The sequence below is a fragment of the Bubalus kerabau genome, chromosome 20, assembly GCF_029407905.1.
Source record: "Bubalus kerabau isolate K-KA32 ecotype Philippines breed swamp buffalo chromosome 20, PCC_UOA_SB_1v2, whole genome shotgun sequence".
NCBI classification, from domain to species: Eukaryota; Metazoa; Chordata; class Mammalia; order Artiodactyla; family Bovidae; genus Bubalus; species Bubalus kerabau.
The window spans coordinates 49810174-49825529 of record NC_073643.1 but is presented as its reverse complement, the minus strand read 5'-3'; the positions used below and the strand labels follow the sequence as shown (position 1 = coordinate 49825529).

Here is a 15356-nt window from a genome sequence, read left to right as displayed (position 1 = left end):
CACTCACCTCCCTGGGCCTGGATGCCAGTGGCGTAGTTCTTGGCCTCATTCACGTTCTCAGTCGAGGCTGGCACTAGCAAAGGTTTCCACGTGGTTGCTTCCGCACTGAAGCTGATGAGGTCGAACTGGTCATGGGGACTGAGGTCATCCAGGATCTTGATGAGGGCTTCCCGGGTCTGGGTCAGGGCAAGGGGGACACAAGGTGGGTGTCTCAGTGGGGCCTCCCTGGTGGCTCCTGTGCCCTTAGACAGCACCTTAAGGCTCCCAGCTGGAATGAGGACGTGGGGAATGTTCTAGCGGCAAGACCAACCTCAATCCATGGGAGCCCCCTACCTAGGATGAGGAGGGAGGGCACGTCTGGTTGGCCTGCTGGACCAGAGCTGATGGTGTTAGACGTCTGCGAGTTTTCAGAACTCCTACCTGGCCCACGGGACCTACCTGCTTTATTTTCCTGCCCATCATGGAGCCGCTCTTGTCGATGACAAAGATCACATTCTTGGGTATTGTGGACAGGCTATCAGGGGCAAAGTAGTGCACAAAGTAGCCGTTCTCAATCTGTGACCAGAGTGAGACACAGCCAGGTGTAAGAGCTGCAGCTCTGCACCCAACCAGCCTCCTCACCCGCAACCCTGAGGTTCTGCTGTACTCTTTATTCCAGCTCCTTCCAGCCCTATTCCACCATGAACCTCCCCAGATTCTCGCCATATTGCTTGGCTTGATCCAGTGCCTCCCTTACAAAGGCTTCTCTGCTTAGACTTGGCTCACCAGAACTCTACCCTTACTTTACCTATTTAATTATTTGAAGCAGCTTATACTAAAAGGTTCAGACATAGTACACCTGAGATCCATCAAAGAAGTGAAGACTCCAAAAACAAGGCCCATCAAAAAGGTAAAAGGGAAGCACAATGTGGCCAGAAACTTATGTGAAAGAAGCTACTGCGATTGAGCGTAAAAGTGAACTGTGAGCCTCCTGGCAGCCAGGGCAACAAGGGAAACCCCACCCAATATCTCTTCAGCAGAGATGAACTTTTCTCCCCCTCTGGAAGGGAACAGTTTCAGCGACAACACAATCAAACTGCCTGTGTTCTCTCTGTGCAATACCTGGGGCACACTGATAACCAGGGTGGTTATTCTGTCTTTTCTTCAAGAACACCCAGGCTCAGGTCCTTGAGGGTGAATGGACTTTTTGGTGGCTCAGCTCTTGCCTGGAGCCCACATACCTGAATGGAACCCTCGGCAAGAGGCCGGTCCACATCGTAGCGGACAACGAAGCTGCCATCTAGGACCGTGTCCTGCTTCTCCGGAGACTTCTGTTGCTGTGACAGTGTTGGCTTGAATCGGACGTGAGCCTGGAAAAATGACCTGGCTGAAGTTGGAAGGAGCAGCAAGGTGGTGTTAACAACACCCCTCATCCCTATCTGAAGAGAGAATTCCAGGAGGCAGTCTTGGGTCAAGTTTCAGGAGACTTTCTCTCAGGCTGAGCTGTCGGCCAGATGACCTCCATATAGGGGAGCGGGTGTGAGTGAATCTCCTGCTCCCGTCTTTGTGCAAGCCGAGGCTGGGCCCAGGATGTGTGCGGTCCAGCCAGCCTCTCCTCTCTACCTGGTCTGGGGACCCTCACATAAGTCTTCTCTTCTGAGCTCAGGGTTCAAACCGGCACCCGCCATCCGTCCCTGGGCCTTGCCCTCCCTGTCTGCCAAATGACAGCACGGACATAGGAACCTCACAAGTCCCTCAAGCTCAGAGATTCTGATCAGCGGTTCCGCTCTCTGGAAGTCCAGCCTCAAGACAGGCCCCTGGGAACCCTCATCCACAGACCCTAGCAGGCCCACCTTGGTCTTGTTCTGTGAGGTGGTGAGGGCCTCTGCCAGTTTGTTGGTCATGAAGGTGCTCTCTGTCTCCAGAAAGCTGATGCCCTGAGGCTCGAAGATGTGAATGTCCATCTAGAAGCAAGAAGTGGGTTACTGGGTCTGCTGGGAGCCAGGGCTGGCCCTCACAGCGGGTAGAGGGGGAAGCTGGGTCCGCCCTCGGCAGAGTGAGGTCATCAAGGAAGCCTTCTAGGAGAAAGTGGTGCCATGTACCTGCAGGTGTTTGACCAGCTGCTGGGGCCGGACTTTCAGCAGCAGCTCGTATGCTCCCAGATGACGGGACAGCAGCTCCTCATACACCAGCTCGAAGGTGACCTTGGCAGCAGGAGCCACACTGACGGACACCTGGAACTGCTCTGTCTTTCTCCCGGTGGCCCTGGGGGACGAGGGCATCGGATGTGCCCCTCAGACTTGGGGTGGGAGTGGGTATGGCCCTTGGAGGGGGAGCAACGTTCAACAGCTGAAGTCGGGGGCAGCCTTGACGCCACCCCCAGAGGGATCTTCCCACCCCCTTGGGCTCACCTGACAAGGCCAGCACTCTCGCCCCTGGCCACAGCTGCGCTGTACTGCTCCTGTGCTGCAGCCTTCTCCTTGATGTTACCTGGGTAGGTCACACCATCGATGACCCTGGGGCAGGAGGGAGTGAGTTGTGAGAGCCTGGAGGGTGAGGCCCACTGCAATCCCACCTTCTCTGGGACTTTCCATGCCCAGAGTGACTCCTATCTTTACCTGAGCCCACGTGTCTCTTACACACCTACTGCGGACACAGCTTTGTTTGGGGCCCCGGGGTGCTCGGGGCTCAGCAGACCTCCATCTACCCTGAGCTATGCAGTGTGTTGGCTGACATGCCTTTTCCTGAACTACTGGGATGAAGGAGGAGGCAGGGCTGAGCAAGCACCTGGCCTCTCTCCTCCCTTCCTGTCTGGCTCCATGTTCCAGTTGCCCCTTCCACCCTACAGACTGTCTCCAGAGGAACCAATCAGCCACCAGCGAGAGCTCTGAGCCTCATTTCACTCAGCCTTGTGTCCAGCTGGGTGGGGCAGGCTGAAGAGGGAGATGCTGGCTCCCAAGCCAGTGGAGACACAGGGCTGAAGGCTCTGACCCTTCTCTCCACGGCTGCCCCTCTTTTCACCAACAAAGGGCAGGCCACACTGCAGAGAGGCTGGCTCCTGGGGAAGGTTTTGGATGACTAGGGGATGGGGCTCCTTGACGGGTAGAAACAATCCTAGTGGCCATTTGAGGGACAGAGAGAGAAGCGGCAGGCAAACATAAGTCTGCTCCATCTGGGGGGTGGTGTGAAAGTGTAAGAGTCTCCAGGCGGGAGGGGACAGCCAGGATGTTGGGGCCAGTGTCCCTCCTCCGCACCTTCCTGGTCACAATTTAACCCTGAGCTACAGTGGGGCTGGTGCTGGGCTGCAGGGCTCCTCCTTCCAGATGCCCAAATGGGGCTCCTAGCCAGGTTGGGGAGCAAGGCACCCTGCCCTGCCCCCTGCTTCCCTATCTCATGCAGCCACAGGAGCTGGGCCCAGAGAGGGGTGCATGTCCTGGGCCTTCAGAAGATGAAATGGGCCTGGAACCTTGCAGCTTGCCAGCCACAGCACCCACATGGGAAGTGGGGTGCAGCCTATGAAGCTTACACTGCAAGTTGGGCCGCATAGGCCTGGCTCCTGGTTAGGAAAAGAAGGGCTGATGGAGGGGGCTGGGCAGAGAGCTAAGGAACCAACCCTGCCCCCATTGCAGGTGTTCAGAGGTCCCAGGGTGCAATGGGGACTCTGCCTGAGACTCTAGCTCTCTCACCCTCCCTGAGTTTCTAGGATCAGCCCCTCTCTGGCCTGTTCTTAATCACTGCCTCTCCTGCAGGGCCAGAGACAGAGAGTTCTCTGGCATTTAGCAAACATTGCAAAACTCAGTTGGGAAGGGTGGGGGAGGAAAGTAGAGGACAAAGTGACGATCATCACCAGTTTACAGAGTCACCAGCTTACGGAAACCCCAGGGGCCTCCCAACACAGCTTCTGGCTCAGAGAAGAACCATCCTTTGCAGTATCCCACTATGGGGCAGGTGGACCAGCCTGGGTCAGAACTTCTGTGACAAGGAAGTGATCGCCCTCCCTGAGGCATTGCCTCATTGTAGGGGCTTAAGAAGTTAAGAAGTTTTCTGTGTTCTGAGTTGGAATCTGCCTTTTGGTGATTCCCTTCTGCCTGGGCTTGGCCTCAGGATGCCCTAAGTCTGTACTTCTCAAAGGCAAAGACATAAAGAGGCTGTGGTTCTCCATCTGGCACCTGGGCAGAACTCAGGGAAAACAGATGGATGAATAGATGGAGAGACAGAAGGCAGGAGGGACCAACGGAGGGAGGGATGAAGGGAGAGAGGGATAGATGGAGGGAAAGAGGTAGGAATGGGTAGAGGGGTGGAATGAGGGAGGCAGAATGCGAAGGAGGAAGGGATAAAGGGAAAGAGGAAGGGATAAAGGGATGGAGGCAAGGAAGGGTCTCTGAGAATGTATAAAGTTCCTAGAAGCCTCTGGCCTCTGCATTGCCCACAGGTGGAACACACACACCTCAGGCTTATATCCTGGCACATCTCACATCAGGAAGAGAACACAGGGGCCATGGTGTCAGACTGCTGGGTTGGGGAGCGGAGACCAGGAAGAGTGCAGGAGGGCACCTACATGGAGAAGTTGGTGATGAACGCTTTCTTGGGCAGCTCCATCTGGAAGGTGGCCTCCCGCACGGCATCAGCCTTGTTGACCACCCGGCTGGTGATGACTGTGTGGGCAAATCGGCAGGAGACCTTAGAGTCCACAGTGAGGCTGTAGACGTCAATGTCATTCTGGACCTGTGAAGGAGGAAAGGGTGGGACTGTTTAACGCTCTTCAAGAGTGGGTCTTGACCTTGGTCCCACACCAAGCCCTGGCCCCCAACCCCAACCGAGCCTCAGACCAAGAAGAATCACATGCAGCACTGTGAACTTTGATCTCAAATCAGAGGCTGCTGTGTGTTTCATTCCCCACCCAATAGTGCAGAGACCCTACTGGGCAGGGACCGGCCTGTCTTGTCTAGTGGGGGCCACAGTGCTCCTTGGAGAAAAAGCAGGCAAGGGGTGGGGGGTGGAGCCTGAGCCCCACTGTGTCTGGGAGGGACTTATCCTTGAGGCAGAGAGGAGTGGCAGCAGCTTCCATGCCATCTTAGCCCTGCCCAGTGGAAGGGCAGTGCCCAAGTCCGGTGACTGGGAAAACAGTGCCCACCAGCCTCCTCCCAGGGGCCTGCGGGAGCTGGGAGACTTGGAGGTAGGGAAGGTCCACCTCTAAGGCTGAGCATCTTCTGCTCTGTCCTTTTCTCCACAGCCATGGGGCTGCCCTTGTTGCTCCATCCATCCCATGGGGCACTCCCCCAAGTATGTGTATTTTGCCCCAGGTGTGCTGTCTCCAAGGAAGGGTATGTGTACACAGGCAGAGCCTACACGGCTCTTGCCTGCTTGCACATGGCATACTTGTGTTCAGCACAGAGGTGCACGGCAGGCTGAGCGCCTTGTTTACACGTGAGTGAGTGTCTGCCTGGTGCCAGACCCTGTACTCAGCACTTCGTAATACTAAAGGTTTCCTCTTCACCACAAACCTCTGAATAGTTCTATTACTGTAACCTTGTTCTGCTACTGTTCTACAGAGGAGGAAAAAGAGACACAGAAAGCATCAATAACTTCCGCGAGGTCAGGCTGACAGGAGGGGTAAGCTGGGCTCCTGAGGTGCATTCTTACCCACCCTACCTACTGCCGCCCTCCAGGGCAACTTGCTAGGCTGTAGTTCCTCCCAGGGAACTGGGAAATAACAGGATCACCCCTCCCAGTAAATGGGGGATTCTCCATAGACCCCTTAGGGCAGCACCCCTTCTCTGCACACACACTGACCCATGCTCACACAGACCCATGTTCTCCTCGCCTTCACTCATTTGCCCCATTCACACTAGGGTGCACACACACAGGCCCCCACGGATGTTACCTTTTGGGCCTTGCTGGTCTGGAGGACAGCCAGCGAGAGCAGGACCAGCATGATGCCGTGGGTGCGGCCCGGGGCTGGGGTCTTCATTCTGGCTCTGGCTGGTCGCTTCTGAACGTGAGACGGCGAAGTGCGGAATTAATAACTTGCTCACCGCCCCGCCCCTGCGGGGGCAGGTTCTGGGAAACTGGGATCTGCAAAGCCAAACACCACAGGGGCCTCAAGATAAGCAGGCAGACTGCAAATGTCCTGTGGACCTTGGCTGGAGATGGGAACCCAGGAGCAGGCTTGAGTGGGAGTTTAGTATGGGCGCCCCTTCTGAAAGGTCCAGAATCTAAGCAAGGCACCACCACCCCTCATACCCGTTATCCCACCAAAAAGCTCCCCAGGGCTGGGGGGCACAGCAGTGAACTGGCCGGCTCTCTGTAAGCCCAGCCTTAGAGGAGAGGCATGGCCGGGAAGAGGAGGGCCAAAGTATGGTTTCTGGGAAGCAGGGGGCCTGGAAATCAGGTCAGTGTGACTGGTCACTGGGACCCAAGGGCACGAAGCAGCCCTCGGGGCACCTGAGTGGAGCAAGATCTGCTGGGGCTAAGGCGGGGTGGATACGCCTTACTTATGGGAGGAGGGGGGCTAGGCCAAGGGGCCCCCCTTCTCTCTGCTGGGGGGGTGCCCAGGATGCTGTTCGGGCCCCATTATTCTAGCCAGGAATCTTGGTGCAGTTCCAGCAAGGCCTCCAAAACTAGATCTGCACTTGGCAATACAAACCGAGAGTCACCAAGATGCCCCGCGTTGTGGCCCAGAGATCAGGCTGTGGGGAAGTTTCCTGAGAGGGAAGCATGGAGTTCCTGAGGGGGCGATTCAGGGTGGTGGCGTGTGCGCTCAAGTGGCCTATGTGGAGGTCAGTGGTGCCAAGGGAGCCTGTGAATCACTCCTGGAGTGAGGAAGGGCAGAACGCCGATCTGTCAGCAAGCCACCGCCAAGGCAGTGCTGTTGTCACGGGCCCAGGCCACACGAGGATGGCTGGAGGGCCTGCGGTAGGATTAAGGATGGCTTTTTTCAATTTTTCTGTAATAAAGTTGAAAGACTGTTTTCGTAACAGCAATAAAGCAAATAAGTATTAGGGGGTGGGGACACAGCTGGTGCTTGTCTCCCTGTGGATCTGGGAGAGCTCAGTTCCTGAGTCTCGGGCCACATATGGGCTAAAGATGCTTCAGAAAAGTGGCCAGGTGCCAGACCCTGGGTCGGAGAAGGAGGGCTCAGTGACATTCTCCTGGGGATAGGGGTTGAGGGAGGGTGCCATCTTCAGGTCCCACTTGGGAGACTCACAGGGCAGGAAGGGGGCTCCTCCATTAGCCCTGCCTCTGTCAATGCCAGCAGCACCTGCCCCGAGGGAAGGGAGCTGGGTCTGTGGCTACAAGTAAACACTCCCTTTCTTTATATGACTTCAGCTGAACCTCTGTGCACATCTGCACCGCCTGCCCCTTGCCTCTGGATGTGATCGGAATGACACGGGAGAACACAGCCTTTCGGCAATCTGTGGGAAGGGCCTCCCCAAGGGGCCCAGTGGGCAGGCCCAGGCCTGGCCCCCACAGAAGGTCTGCTCCCTCTGGCCCAGCCTGAAAAAGCTATATAAGGAGGCAGGGCTGGCTGGGAACATGCAAAAGGCTTTGTGCAGCCCGCTCCACCTGCTTAGGGGATGGGCGAGACTTGCTTGCAGACATCGGCCCCAGGCCAGGCACTGTAAGCCCAGGCCCTGCACGACTAGCCTGGACTGTCTGGGGTCTTGCTGTCACAGCTGGACAGGCCTCTCTAGTGCCCTGAATCCGACAGCTCCAGGTGCTCAGGGACATTTGAGGCCTGAAGTGGGAAGAATCACACAAGACCTGAGACCCTGGTGTTCCGTGACTCAGGCAGAGCCATGGGAGTGGCGAGGGGGAGGCTCACTCAGCTGGGGTGAGGGGACAGTGGCTCAGGGAGTGGACGGCCACTGGCCGGAGAGGAGCCTCCACCTGGCTGTGTCTTTGAGGGGATGCGAGATGGCAGTGGGCAATGTGACCAAGGGGGAGGGAGATTCGAGGACCCTGAGTTCCATCGAACCTTGGGGTCCCTGGAGGCATCGCGATGGCTTCTGTGAAGGGTGGGGACAGGGTGAGCCCCAGGCCCCCACCTGCTTCACTCTGAGCACTGTGACCATGGCCTACACAATAGGGCCCCTTGTCACATACTAGGGGAAACTGCGACTCAGAAAAGGAGAGACGGTTTGAAGTCACACAGGTCAGCACCAGGTCTCCACACCCGAGGCTCTCTGTGGCATGTGGCGGTGGGCATAACAGCACCTGCATTTATCCTCTGGGACTTTCCCAGAAGTCGAGACGGGTGGAAAATGTGCCCCACACCCGCCCTGCCCTCCCCTCCCCTCCCTGGCATTTAGTGGCCATGGCCAGTGACCAACCAACACCCTTCAAATGCTGGGGCCACTTGGGCATTCTCTTTATTGGTGTTTCCCAGGTGTGAGTACAGAGTTTCTGGGCTGAGGGGCCAGGGCTGTGGGGCAGGGGTGGCATTTCCCAAGGCGGCAGGTGAGAAAGTGTGTTCTAGCATAAAAAAAAGAGTTCTTGGGGAAAAAAAAAAAAAAAAAACATTTCTTGGGAAAAGTTCCTGTGTCGCAGTGGTGCCTGTGGTGAGGGATGGGGTGGCATGCACTTCTCAGCCAAAGACACTCTTGGCGGGCCCAGCTTTGGGCTTCTCAAACACGGTCTCAGCGCCAGTCCGGGCGCGGCTGAACACCGACGGGGCGGTAGAACCAGCTTGCTCTGCGGGAAGGATGGGGAGGAGGTGGGTCAGGGGCAGGCCTGGCTTCCTAGAGAGGAGAGGCCCCCGCTGTGGTAAGCACCACCTCGAGCCCACAAGCTCTGAACTCTTAGAACAAGGACCCGTGGGACCCTCCCGCCCCCAACCCATCCTCCTTCCCACAGACACACATCTGCGTCCAGGCCCCCATCGTCCTGAGAACACTCACCACACTCCCGCATGACCTGGTAGGTCTTGGACTTGATTTCCTGGTTCTTGGTCAGGTTCCCTCGGGCCCCCTTCAGGTCCTCCTCCTTCACAGGGGGCCGCTTCTTCTTGATAGGGGCTTCCTGAGCGCCAGCCTCGGGGAGCCCAAGCCTCATCTTACAACCTGAGGCCTAGAGGCTGAGGGCCCTTTCCCACCACCACGCCTTGGCCCAGACCCCTCTTCCCTGCTCACTTAACTCCAGTCAATTCAAGGCATCACTTCTCTTCCAAGAAGCCTTCTTGACTGCATGTCACACACCCCCTACCCCAAGTCTCCATCCTTTCCCCAAAGACCAGGAGCTCTGGGGCCGTGCCTGTTACAGTCTCATACCATCTGTCTGCCTGACCTCCCTGAGCCCTGGCCTTCCAGGGGAGGCAGAGCCTCCTGTGTTTATGCCCTGAGCTCAGCTCAAGACACAGTTGCCAGAGTTGACAGTGTCTATCTCCCCCACCCCACCCCCGCCCCTGGCACCAGCAGGCCCTGAGCTGGGCCCTCCTACCTGGGACATGGTGGGTGCTGTGGGGAGCTGCTCCCTGGCAGGCAGTGGCTGTGGAAGAGATTTAAGCAGCGCCCAGCCCTCTGGGGCTTATATAGTCCGCTTGCCTGTCCCGGGAAGTCACTCCCCCTCCTCTGACAGCTCCCCGATGATTCAGATCCTCGCAGCCGCTGGCTTCAGAGTTTATTCTTGGAGATGATAGGGGCTTCTGAGCACTTCTGCCTGGGGGGCTGCAGTCCTGGCGACAGTAGACAGCTGGGGAGACCCCGTACCCTCGGGGACAGCTGCTCTCTTGTGGGAGGGAGGCGCTGGGCCTGGCAGCAACTTGTGTTTACGAATGCAGGTCCTGTAACATACATGTGGCTGTCCGAGCTGTCTATCTGCGATAGTCCATCCCAGCGTGGGGGTGTCCCCAAGGAAAGGGAGGGCCCTGGGCCAGGGTGGACAACTCTGAGCTTGTTTTTCTCTCTTCTACCCTCTCCCTGTATTTCACAGGAAAGAGACTTTCCAGCTCCACATGGCAGCGGGGAGGAGGCTTCCTGCGTCTGCCGCTGGGGAGCGTGTGCTCACGGCCAGCTTGCTGAGCCATCACACTCAGAGCATGGGGCCTGCACCTGGCTCCCAGGTGGAGAAATTGCGGCCAAGGGAAGCCTGAGAGCTGCCCCATCAACAGTTTTGCTGATGCCCCCATTCTCTGTCCAGCTCCCAGTGCAAGTTTATTAGGAGAGGGATAAAGGAAGGGGCAAAGTGCCCAGGAAGGGCTGGGAGGAAACCATGAGGCGAGTTGGAGGAAACAGCACAGAGCCTCTGACTGAGATGAGGTCACTGAAGGGCAACTGGCCCAAGGATATTTAGGTTATGAGAGGGTGGGCAACAGTGAAGCCCGCTCCAGTCATAGACAGACGGACAGGGACCCTGAAGGTCACTTAACTCTCCTCTGCTAGTTTCAAACACCCTGTCCTTGAAGGGGAGACCCCCAGGGCACATGGCAGGGCTCTGGGCCTGGGGTGAGGGCAGGAGTGAATGTGACGTGGATGGGCGCTCAGGGTCTGCCGTGTTGGGTCGAACATACCCAGGCTCCTTGTCAGTTTGTGATAGAGCACATTTTTATCCTTGAAGGCTCCAAGCAGACGGAACCAACCAGGCACTGACGTTTGGCTACCTGGAATGCCACTCCATTGCTGTCAGATCTCATCCCACCCTAATTCCCCCTGCCTGGTATTGGCTCTGGGAGGCCAACGCGAGCCCTGCCAGGTTCCATCTGAGACGAGTGCTGACATGAGGAATGCCTTCAGACAGCTGCCGGCACAAATCCAGGACTCCAAACAGGGGCCAAGAGGCACTGAGGACAGGCCTGGCCTGTGCTGCCAGCTCCCGGTGCTTCAGCTCTGCCTCCACAGCCAGCGCTGCCCAGGGAGGCACCTGCCTTCCAGCCCTGCAGCCTTAGGAACAAGGATGTGGGATGTTCACGCCTTACACCCCATCTCTAAGGCACCACGCTCCTGGTTGGGGGGAGACAGGAGCTTTCACTCGCATTAGCAGGAAAGACGAAACGGCGTGAGCGTGTTTGTTTTTTTCCCCTCGGCAGGTTTTGGCTCCCACGTCCACCATAAGGAGAGGTCAGATTCATTCTCACCCTGTTTTCTGGGAAGAACTTTCTAACTCACTGGGGACATTTTCTTGACCCCACTAAGCTGTTTCAGCTCCACAGAACACACAACCAACAACCACAAGAGTGATAGTTTCTTTTTTTAGAAACTGTAATAAGATGTCAAACTTTATTGTAAACCATTTTACAGTGTAAGTACATCATCTTCCCTTTCACTTCAAAAATGTGTTTCTGTGACTCATAACACCACAAATTGAACCACCTCCACTGGGAGGCCATGGTTTGCTCACATAGGTCTGACTCCTAACAAACTTCATGAAAAGAGAAACCAAATTAAAACAACCCACCCACCCACTCAGGAGCTCAAAGGCCCTCCCCCAAAGCAAAGCCCCTGGAGCTACCAATGTTTTGCAGGGTAAAACAGACAGCTCTCTGCTCCTCGCTGGAAGTGTGCGACACTTCTAAAGGCCAGCCTTGTCCCCTCCAGGGTGGCTGCTCTGGCTGAGGGCAAGTTCCCAGAGTCATCCAGGTTCACCTGGCTGCAAAACGGCCAGTGGACTGCCGTCTGGAGGGCAGAATGAGATACTGACACCTGCTGCCCCCTCCAGGCTCCTGGGGCAGCCTTCAGTCAGGGACTCCGGGCTGCAGCCTCTAGGCCCACACTGCCGAGGGGAAGAAACAACTTGAATTCGAACCTTTACATATATTCCTTTTACAGGCATGGTCAACATTAACCCGTGACTCCTTGTTGTCCGGAAGAGACACAAGTTAAAGCTTGAGGCTGGAGGCCACCAGCGTGCCCGAAGGCTAATTAGTGGGACTTCACATGGTAGGCCTTTGGACTGAGCAGACCAAGAAGCCACTGTCACCAGGGATCTCATCAACATTCCTCCTTGCCACTGACAACACCCACTGGCAGCCAAAGGGAAAATGGGCAATGGTGGTCTCTTTCATTCAGACGGGAGATGTGACAATTCTACTTCATCGGGTTACTTCCCTCAGTTACAAGAAACTTGTTCCTGACCTTGACTTACAAGTTTCCATGAAAGGTGGCATGGGGTCCGCCTTTGTCTGAGGTCCAAATTCAGACAAACCAGATGGACAGCGCACAACATCCAGCTGGTGTTCTGTGGCTTCTCAAACATGACAACGCTTGCCCTGGGGCAGGTGAAGGGCTGCACCTCATAAGGCACCTTGGAGCAGTTGGAGAGAAAGCTTACCCCAGGGAGGGAGGCCAGCCGGGAATTAAGTCCTGGCCATGGCCCACCGTACCTACTATCTCGGGACAGTGCACCACAGAAAAGCCCTCAGTAACTGCAGGAGGCACTCCTGGGGGATACAAACTGTGTGCGTGTGAGTGTGCACAGAGGGTAAGGCCAAGCATGCCAACGATGCCCTGTATAACTAGACTCTGGTAAATGTCCATGCCCTAGGTAGCCAGCTACCACACAACTGCCACTCAGAGACTAAACTCCTTTGAAAATCAGGATACAGGGAGAAACCACCACTTGCGCACTACCTCTTAGTCCCCAAAACCTACTGCCCAGCAGGCACTGGGATAAGCAGATCATCTGGGATCTGTATAACCCAGTCTCTATCCTTCACAGCCTGTGTGTCTCCTGCCCACTGTTGCTAGTTTGGAAACATCAGGATCTGAAGACTGAAAGAAAAGCTCAGATTCTGGGCTCAGTGAGGTGCAGGAAACAGCTGTGACCACAGGTTATTAAAAACGAAAGGCAACGGGAAGACAAAGTAAGGTGAGTCAGCGATGCCTATCACCTACCAGGACCAGAGTTGGGCCTGGTCTTCCCAGTGCAGAGCTGCCCACTAACATAGCTGAAGGTTGGAGAGGGAAGAGCATGGGATGAGAACAGGGTGAAGGGAGAGTGGAGATGGGCTGCAATCTCACCTTCCTCTCCTGTGGCCACTGGCACCCACCCAAGCAGAATCGCTGCCCATGGCAGTTCAGGTCCAGGTTCCTCTGGCCCTCCTGCTTCTGGACTCTTAAGACAATGACAGCTGAGAAGTCCTCTCCAAAGTTTGTGCCCTTACGACCCACACAGGTGGGACTGCAGGAGGCAGAGGATAGACCCAGGATGCCTGGTTTAACACTGTGGCTCACATGTCACAATTCAGACCCAACCTGCTTGAGTGAAACACATTGTTATGTAGGTCTAAAAGGAAGGTTCTGGGTGGTGTGGGCTCCCTGCACTGATCTCACTTCCAGCTCGCAACTTTGCCACAAAGTTCTCTATTCCTAAACTTTCAGGCCAACTCTGGGCTGGGACAAAACACCGGGCTGCTTTGCCTTGCTGCTCCCACAGCAGGCAGGTACCTGGGTCAGCCCATTCCACTGCCGGGCAGTAGACTCCCAAAGCCATGGGGCCTATGCTCATTCTGAGGAGTGGGGGCCACAAGTTTAGAAAGAAGCACTTCGTCCTGCCTGTGGATGCAGACAGCGAGCTCACTCACCTCCACTTGCCCCACCCCATGCCCAGCCACCCTGCTGCTCTAGAGGATGTAAACAACAGGATCTCATGGTCAGACAGGCGTTCTCTAGACTGCTGCACAAGACAAGAAGACAACACTAAGCCGACAGGCACGGGGTAGCCTGAGAGGACGCTCCCAGAGGGGGGGTCCAGAGTCTGGCTCTGAAGCTTGCATCATGGGAGGCGGGGAGGCCAAGACTGCGCTTTAAACTTCAGATCTGGAGGTTCTGAAGAGATGCAGGGGACAAACAGGAGTGGCCTTGGAGTCTCAATTTCTCTGGACACAATATCCTCTTATGCTCCCTTTTCAGTCACATTTCACCAAGACTCTAACTTGCCAGCTGAAGTAAGTGCCAAGTGCTGCTGGGCCCTGGGCAAAGCCCTTCCTGTTCCACCCTCACAGGCCCTGGATCCACATTCGGACCAGCTGCCTCCTGCTCAGGCCTGACCTCTGCAGAACCACTGACTGGGTTTGCTGATTTCAGATAAGGGCCCACTTCCCTTCCTACTGGAATTATTTACCACATCGGATCACAAATTACCTAATGATATTCCAAATAAAAAAACTCCCAACTTTTTCCTCCCACCAGTTCACGTCCCATGAAAGGCAAACAAACCCATTTCTTTGGGGGTAAAAAAGAGCTTTTAAATACAATAGTATGAAAATATAACTTAAACATATAAAAGTCAACAGCATACGGAAGACTTAAAAATCTATGTTTTGCCCATTAGTCCCATAGGAAATAAACACATACTCAAAAAACATTAACACTGTGACAGCTCATAAAACCAGCCATAGAAATCAATAGTTACAAAAGCCATTTCGAGTAAGAAAGCGTCACGGCTTCAACTTGGTCAATGAGTAACTCAGCCCCCAAACATTTTCCGTCTTCACGCTCCCCGCCGAAGCCCTGACGAGAAGTTCCACCCACGGTCCACGTGCAGGTAAGTCCTCAGCCTCAAGGCCACACGGCCGGACGCGGGACAGGGCTTCCGGGTCCCTCGCAACACCACCGGGACGACAACACACAAACAGAACACCTCGCTTGCATATTTGGTCAGTGTTTGTAGTGCAACTGAGAGGGGACCTCCAGCTGCCACGCGTAGCTGGCGGCCCCCCTCCCTGCGTCACAGTATCTGGGAGCGGCCAAGGCCGCGGGAGGAGCGGAGGTAGAAGAGGGGCAGAGAGAGGAGGGGAGGGAAGACGCGGCCGAGCGACCCTCGGCTGACCGGTGGCCGGCCGCGGGCCCCCACCCGATCCTGGCTTGGGAATGCATCATACAGGCAGCCCGAAGCGGTGCTTCTTTTTCTTCGCAGGCTTCAGGGGCGTCAGTCTCCGGAGGTCCTCCTCCACGTCCGACTCCTCCATCTCGTCATCGGCTGAGATCAGGATCTGAGCGGTGGAGAGGCGTGGCCCTGAGTCACCGCCAGCAATGCCCTCTTCACCTGGCCACCCTGGACCCCCATCTAGAACGCCAACCTGGCCAGGAGGCCTCAAGTGTCAAGTTTATTAGCAGAGGGAGATGGGGAGGTCCCCCTTTACAGAGTGAGACGAGCTGTCCCTCGCCCGACCTTGTTTACACCATGTGCACCCACGGGTGCTAACAGCAGTGCTGAGTGGACACACCTCCCCTCTGCTCCTGCTTCTCCATACAACCTCCGGCTGGCACCGAACCACCATCAGAGCAACCTTTGCATTAGGTCACACTGGCCAAAAAAGCCCAGTGTTGGCATATGGAGTCCCAGGTCCTTGAAATTGGTTCAAATATAGCACAAGAGTACTGAAAAGTCCCTTTTTGAAAGGAAAACACCTGTGGGGCACACACAGCAGGACCATTTCAGAG

The 15356-nt window shown here is 55.9% G+C and overlaps 3 protein-coding genes across 8 annotated transcripts in view; all 3 read right to left on the bottom strand.

Moving 5' to 3' along the window:
- Window positions 1-8208, bottom strand: part of ITIH4 (inter-alpha-trypsin inhibitor heavy chain 4) — a 29698-nt gene extending 21490 nt beyond the window's left edge. For all 4 annotated transcript variants that reach the window (XR_008706363.1, XR_008706364.1, XM_055558614.1 and 1 more), the window contains exons 1-8: window positions 5864-8208; window positions 4538-4704; window positions 2391-2495; window positions 2082-2244; window positions 1833-1943; window positions 1221-1349; window positions 439-555; window positions 8-176 (exon numbers count right to left, since the gene is read on the bottom strand). Coding sequence is in view for 2 of the 4 variants with exons in the window: in XM_055558614.1 (XP_055414589.1) it covers window positions 8-176; window positions 439-555; window positions 1221-1349; window positions 1833-1943; window positions 2082-2244; window positions 2391-2495; window positions 4538-4704; window positions 5864-5950 (1048 nt within the window). In the remaining 2 variants the exon portion in view is untranslated. The remainder of the gene's footprint in view (window positions 1-7; window positions 177-438; window positions 556-1220; window positions 1350-1832; window positions 1944-2081; window positions 2245-2390; window positions 2496-4537; window positions 4705-5863) is intronic.
- A 127-nt stretch (window positions 8209-8335) lies between these two features.
- On the bottom strand, window positions 8336-9707 carry MUSTN1 (musculoskeletal, embryonic nuclear protein 1). Of its 2 annotated transcripts, XM_055558623.1 has the most exons (3): window positions 9418-9707; window positions 8880-9012; window positions 8336-8673 (listed from the first exon to the last, which is right to left on the bottom strand). In XM_055558623.1, the coding sequence occupies exons 1-3, from the start codon at window positions 9424-9426 to the stop codon at window positions 8567-8569; spliced, it is 249 nt and encodes an 82-aa protein (XP_055414598.1). In that variant the 5' UTR covers window positions 9427-9707; the 3' UTR covers window positions 8336-8566. The 2 variants fall into 2 exon arrangements, with proteins under 2 accessions (XP_055414598.1, XP_055414597.1); XM_055558622.1 differs by lacking the exon at window positions 9418-9707 and having other exon boundaries at window positions 8880-9310.
- Window positions 9708-11490: 1783 nt separating this feature from the next.
- Window positions 11491-15356, bottom strand: part of STIMATE (STIM activating enhancer) — a 53605-nt gene continuing 49739 nt past the window's right edge. For both annotated transcript variants that reach the window (XM_055558621.1, XM_055558620.1), the window contains one exon: window positions 11491-14905. In XM_055558621.1, the coding sequence (XP_055414596.1) occupies window positions 14789-14905 (117 nt within the window). In that variant the 3' untranslated portion in view covers window positions 11491-14788. The remainder of the gene's footprint in view (window positions 14906-15356) is intronic.

Bases quoted from the DNA above. Each gene is read 5' to 3' on its own strand.
- MUSTN1 (XM_055558622.1), bottom strand. From the start codon at position 9,033: ATGAGGCTTGGGCTCCCCGAGGCTGGCGCTCAGGAAGCCCCTATCAAG. The intron at 8,674-8,879 runs GTGAGTGTTCTC...TCCTTCCCGCAG, and splicing joins CCAGGTCATGCGGGAGTGTG to AGCAAGCTGGTTCTACCGCC.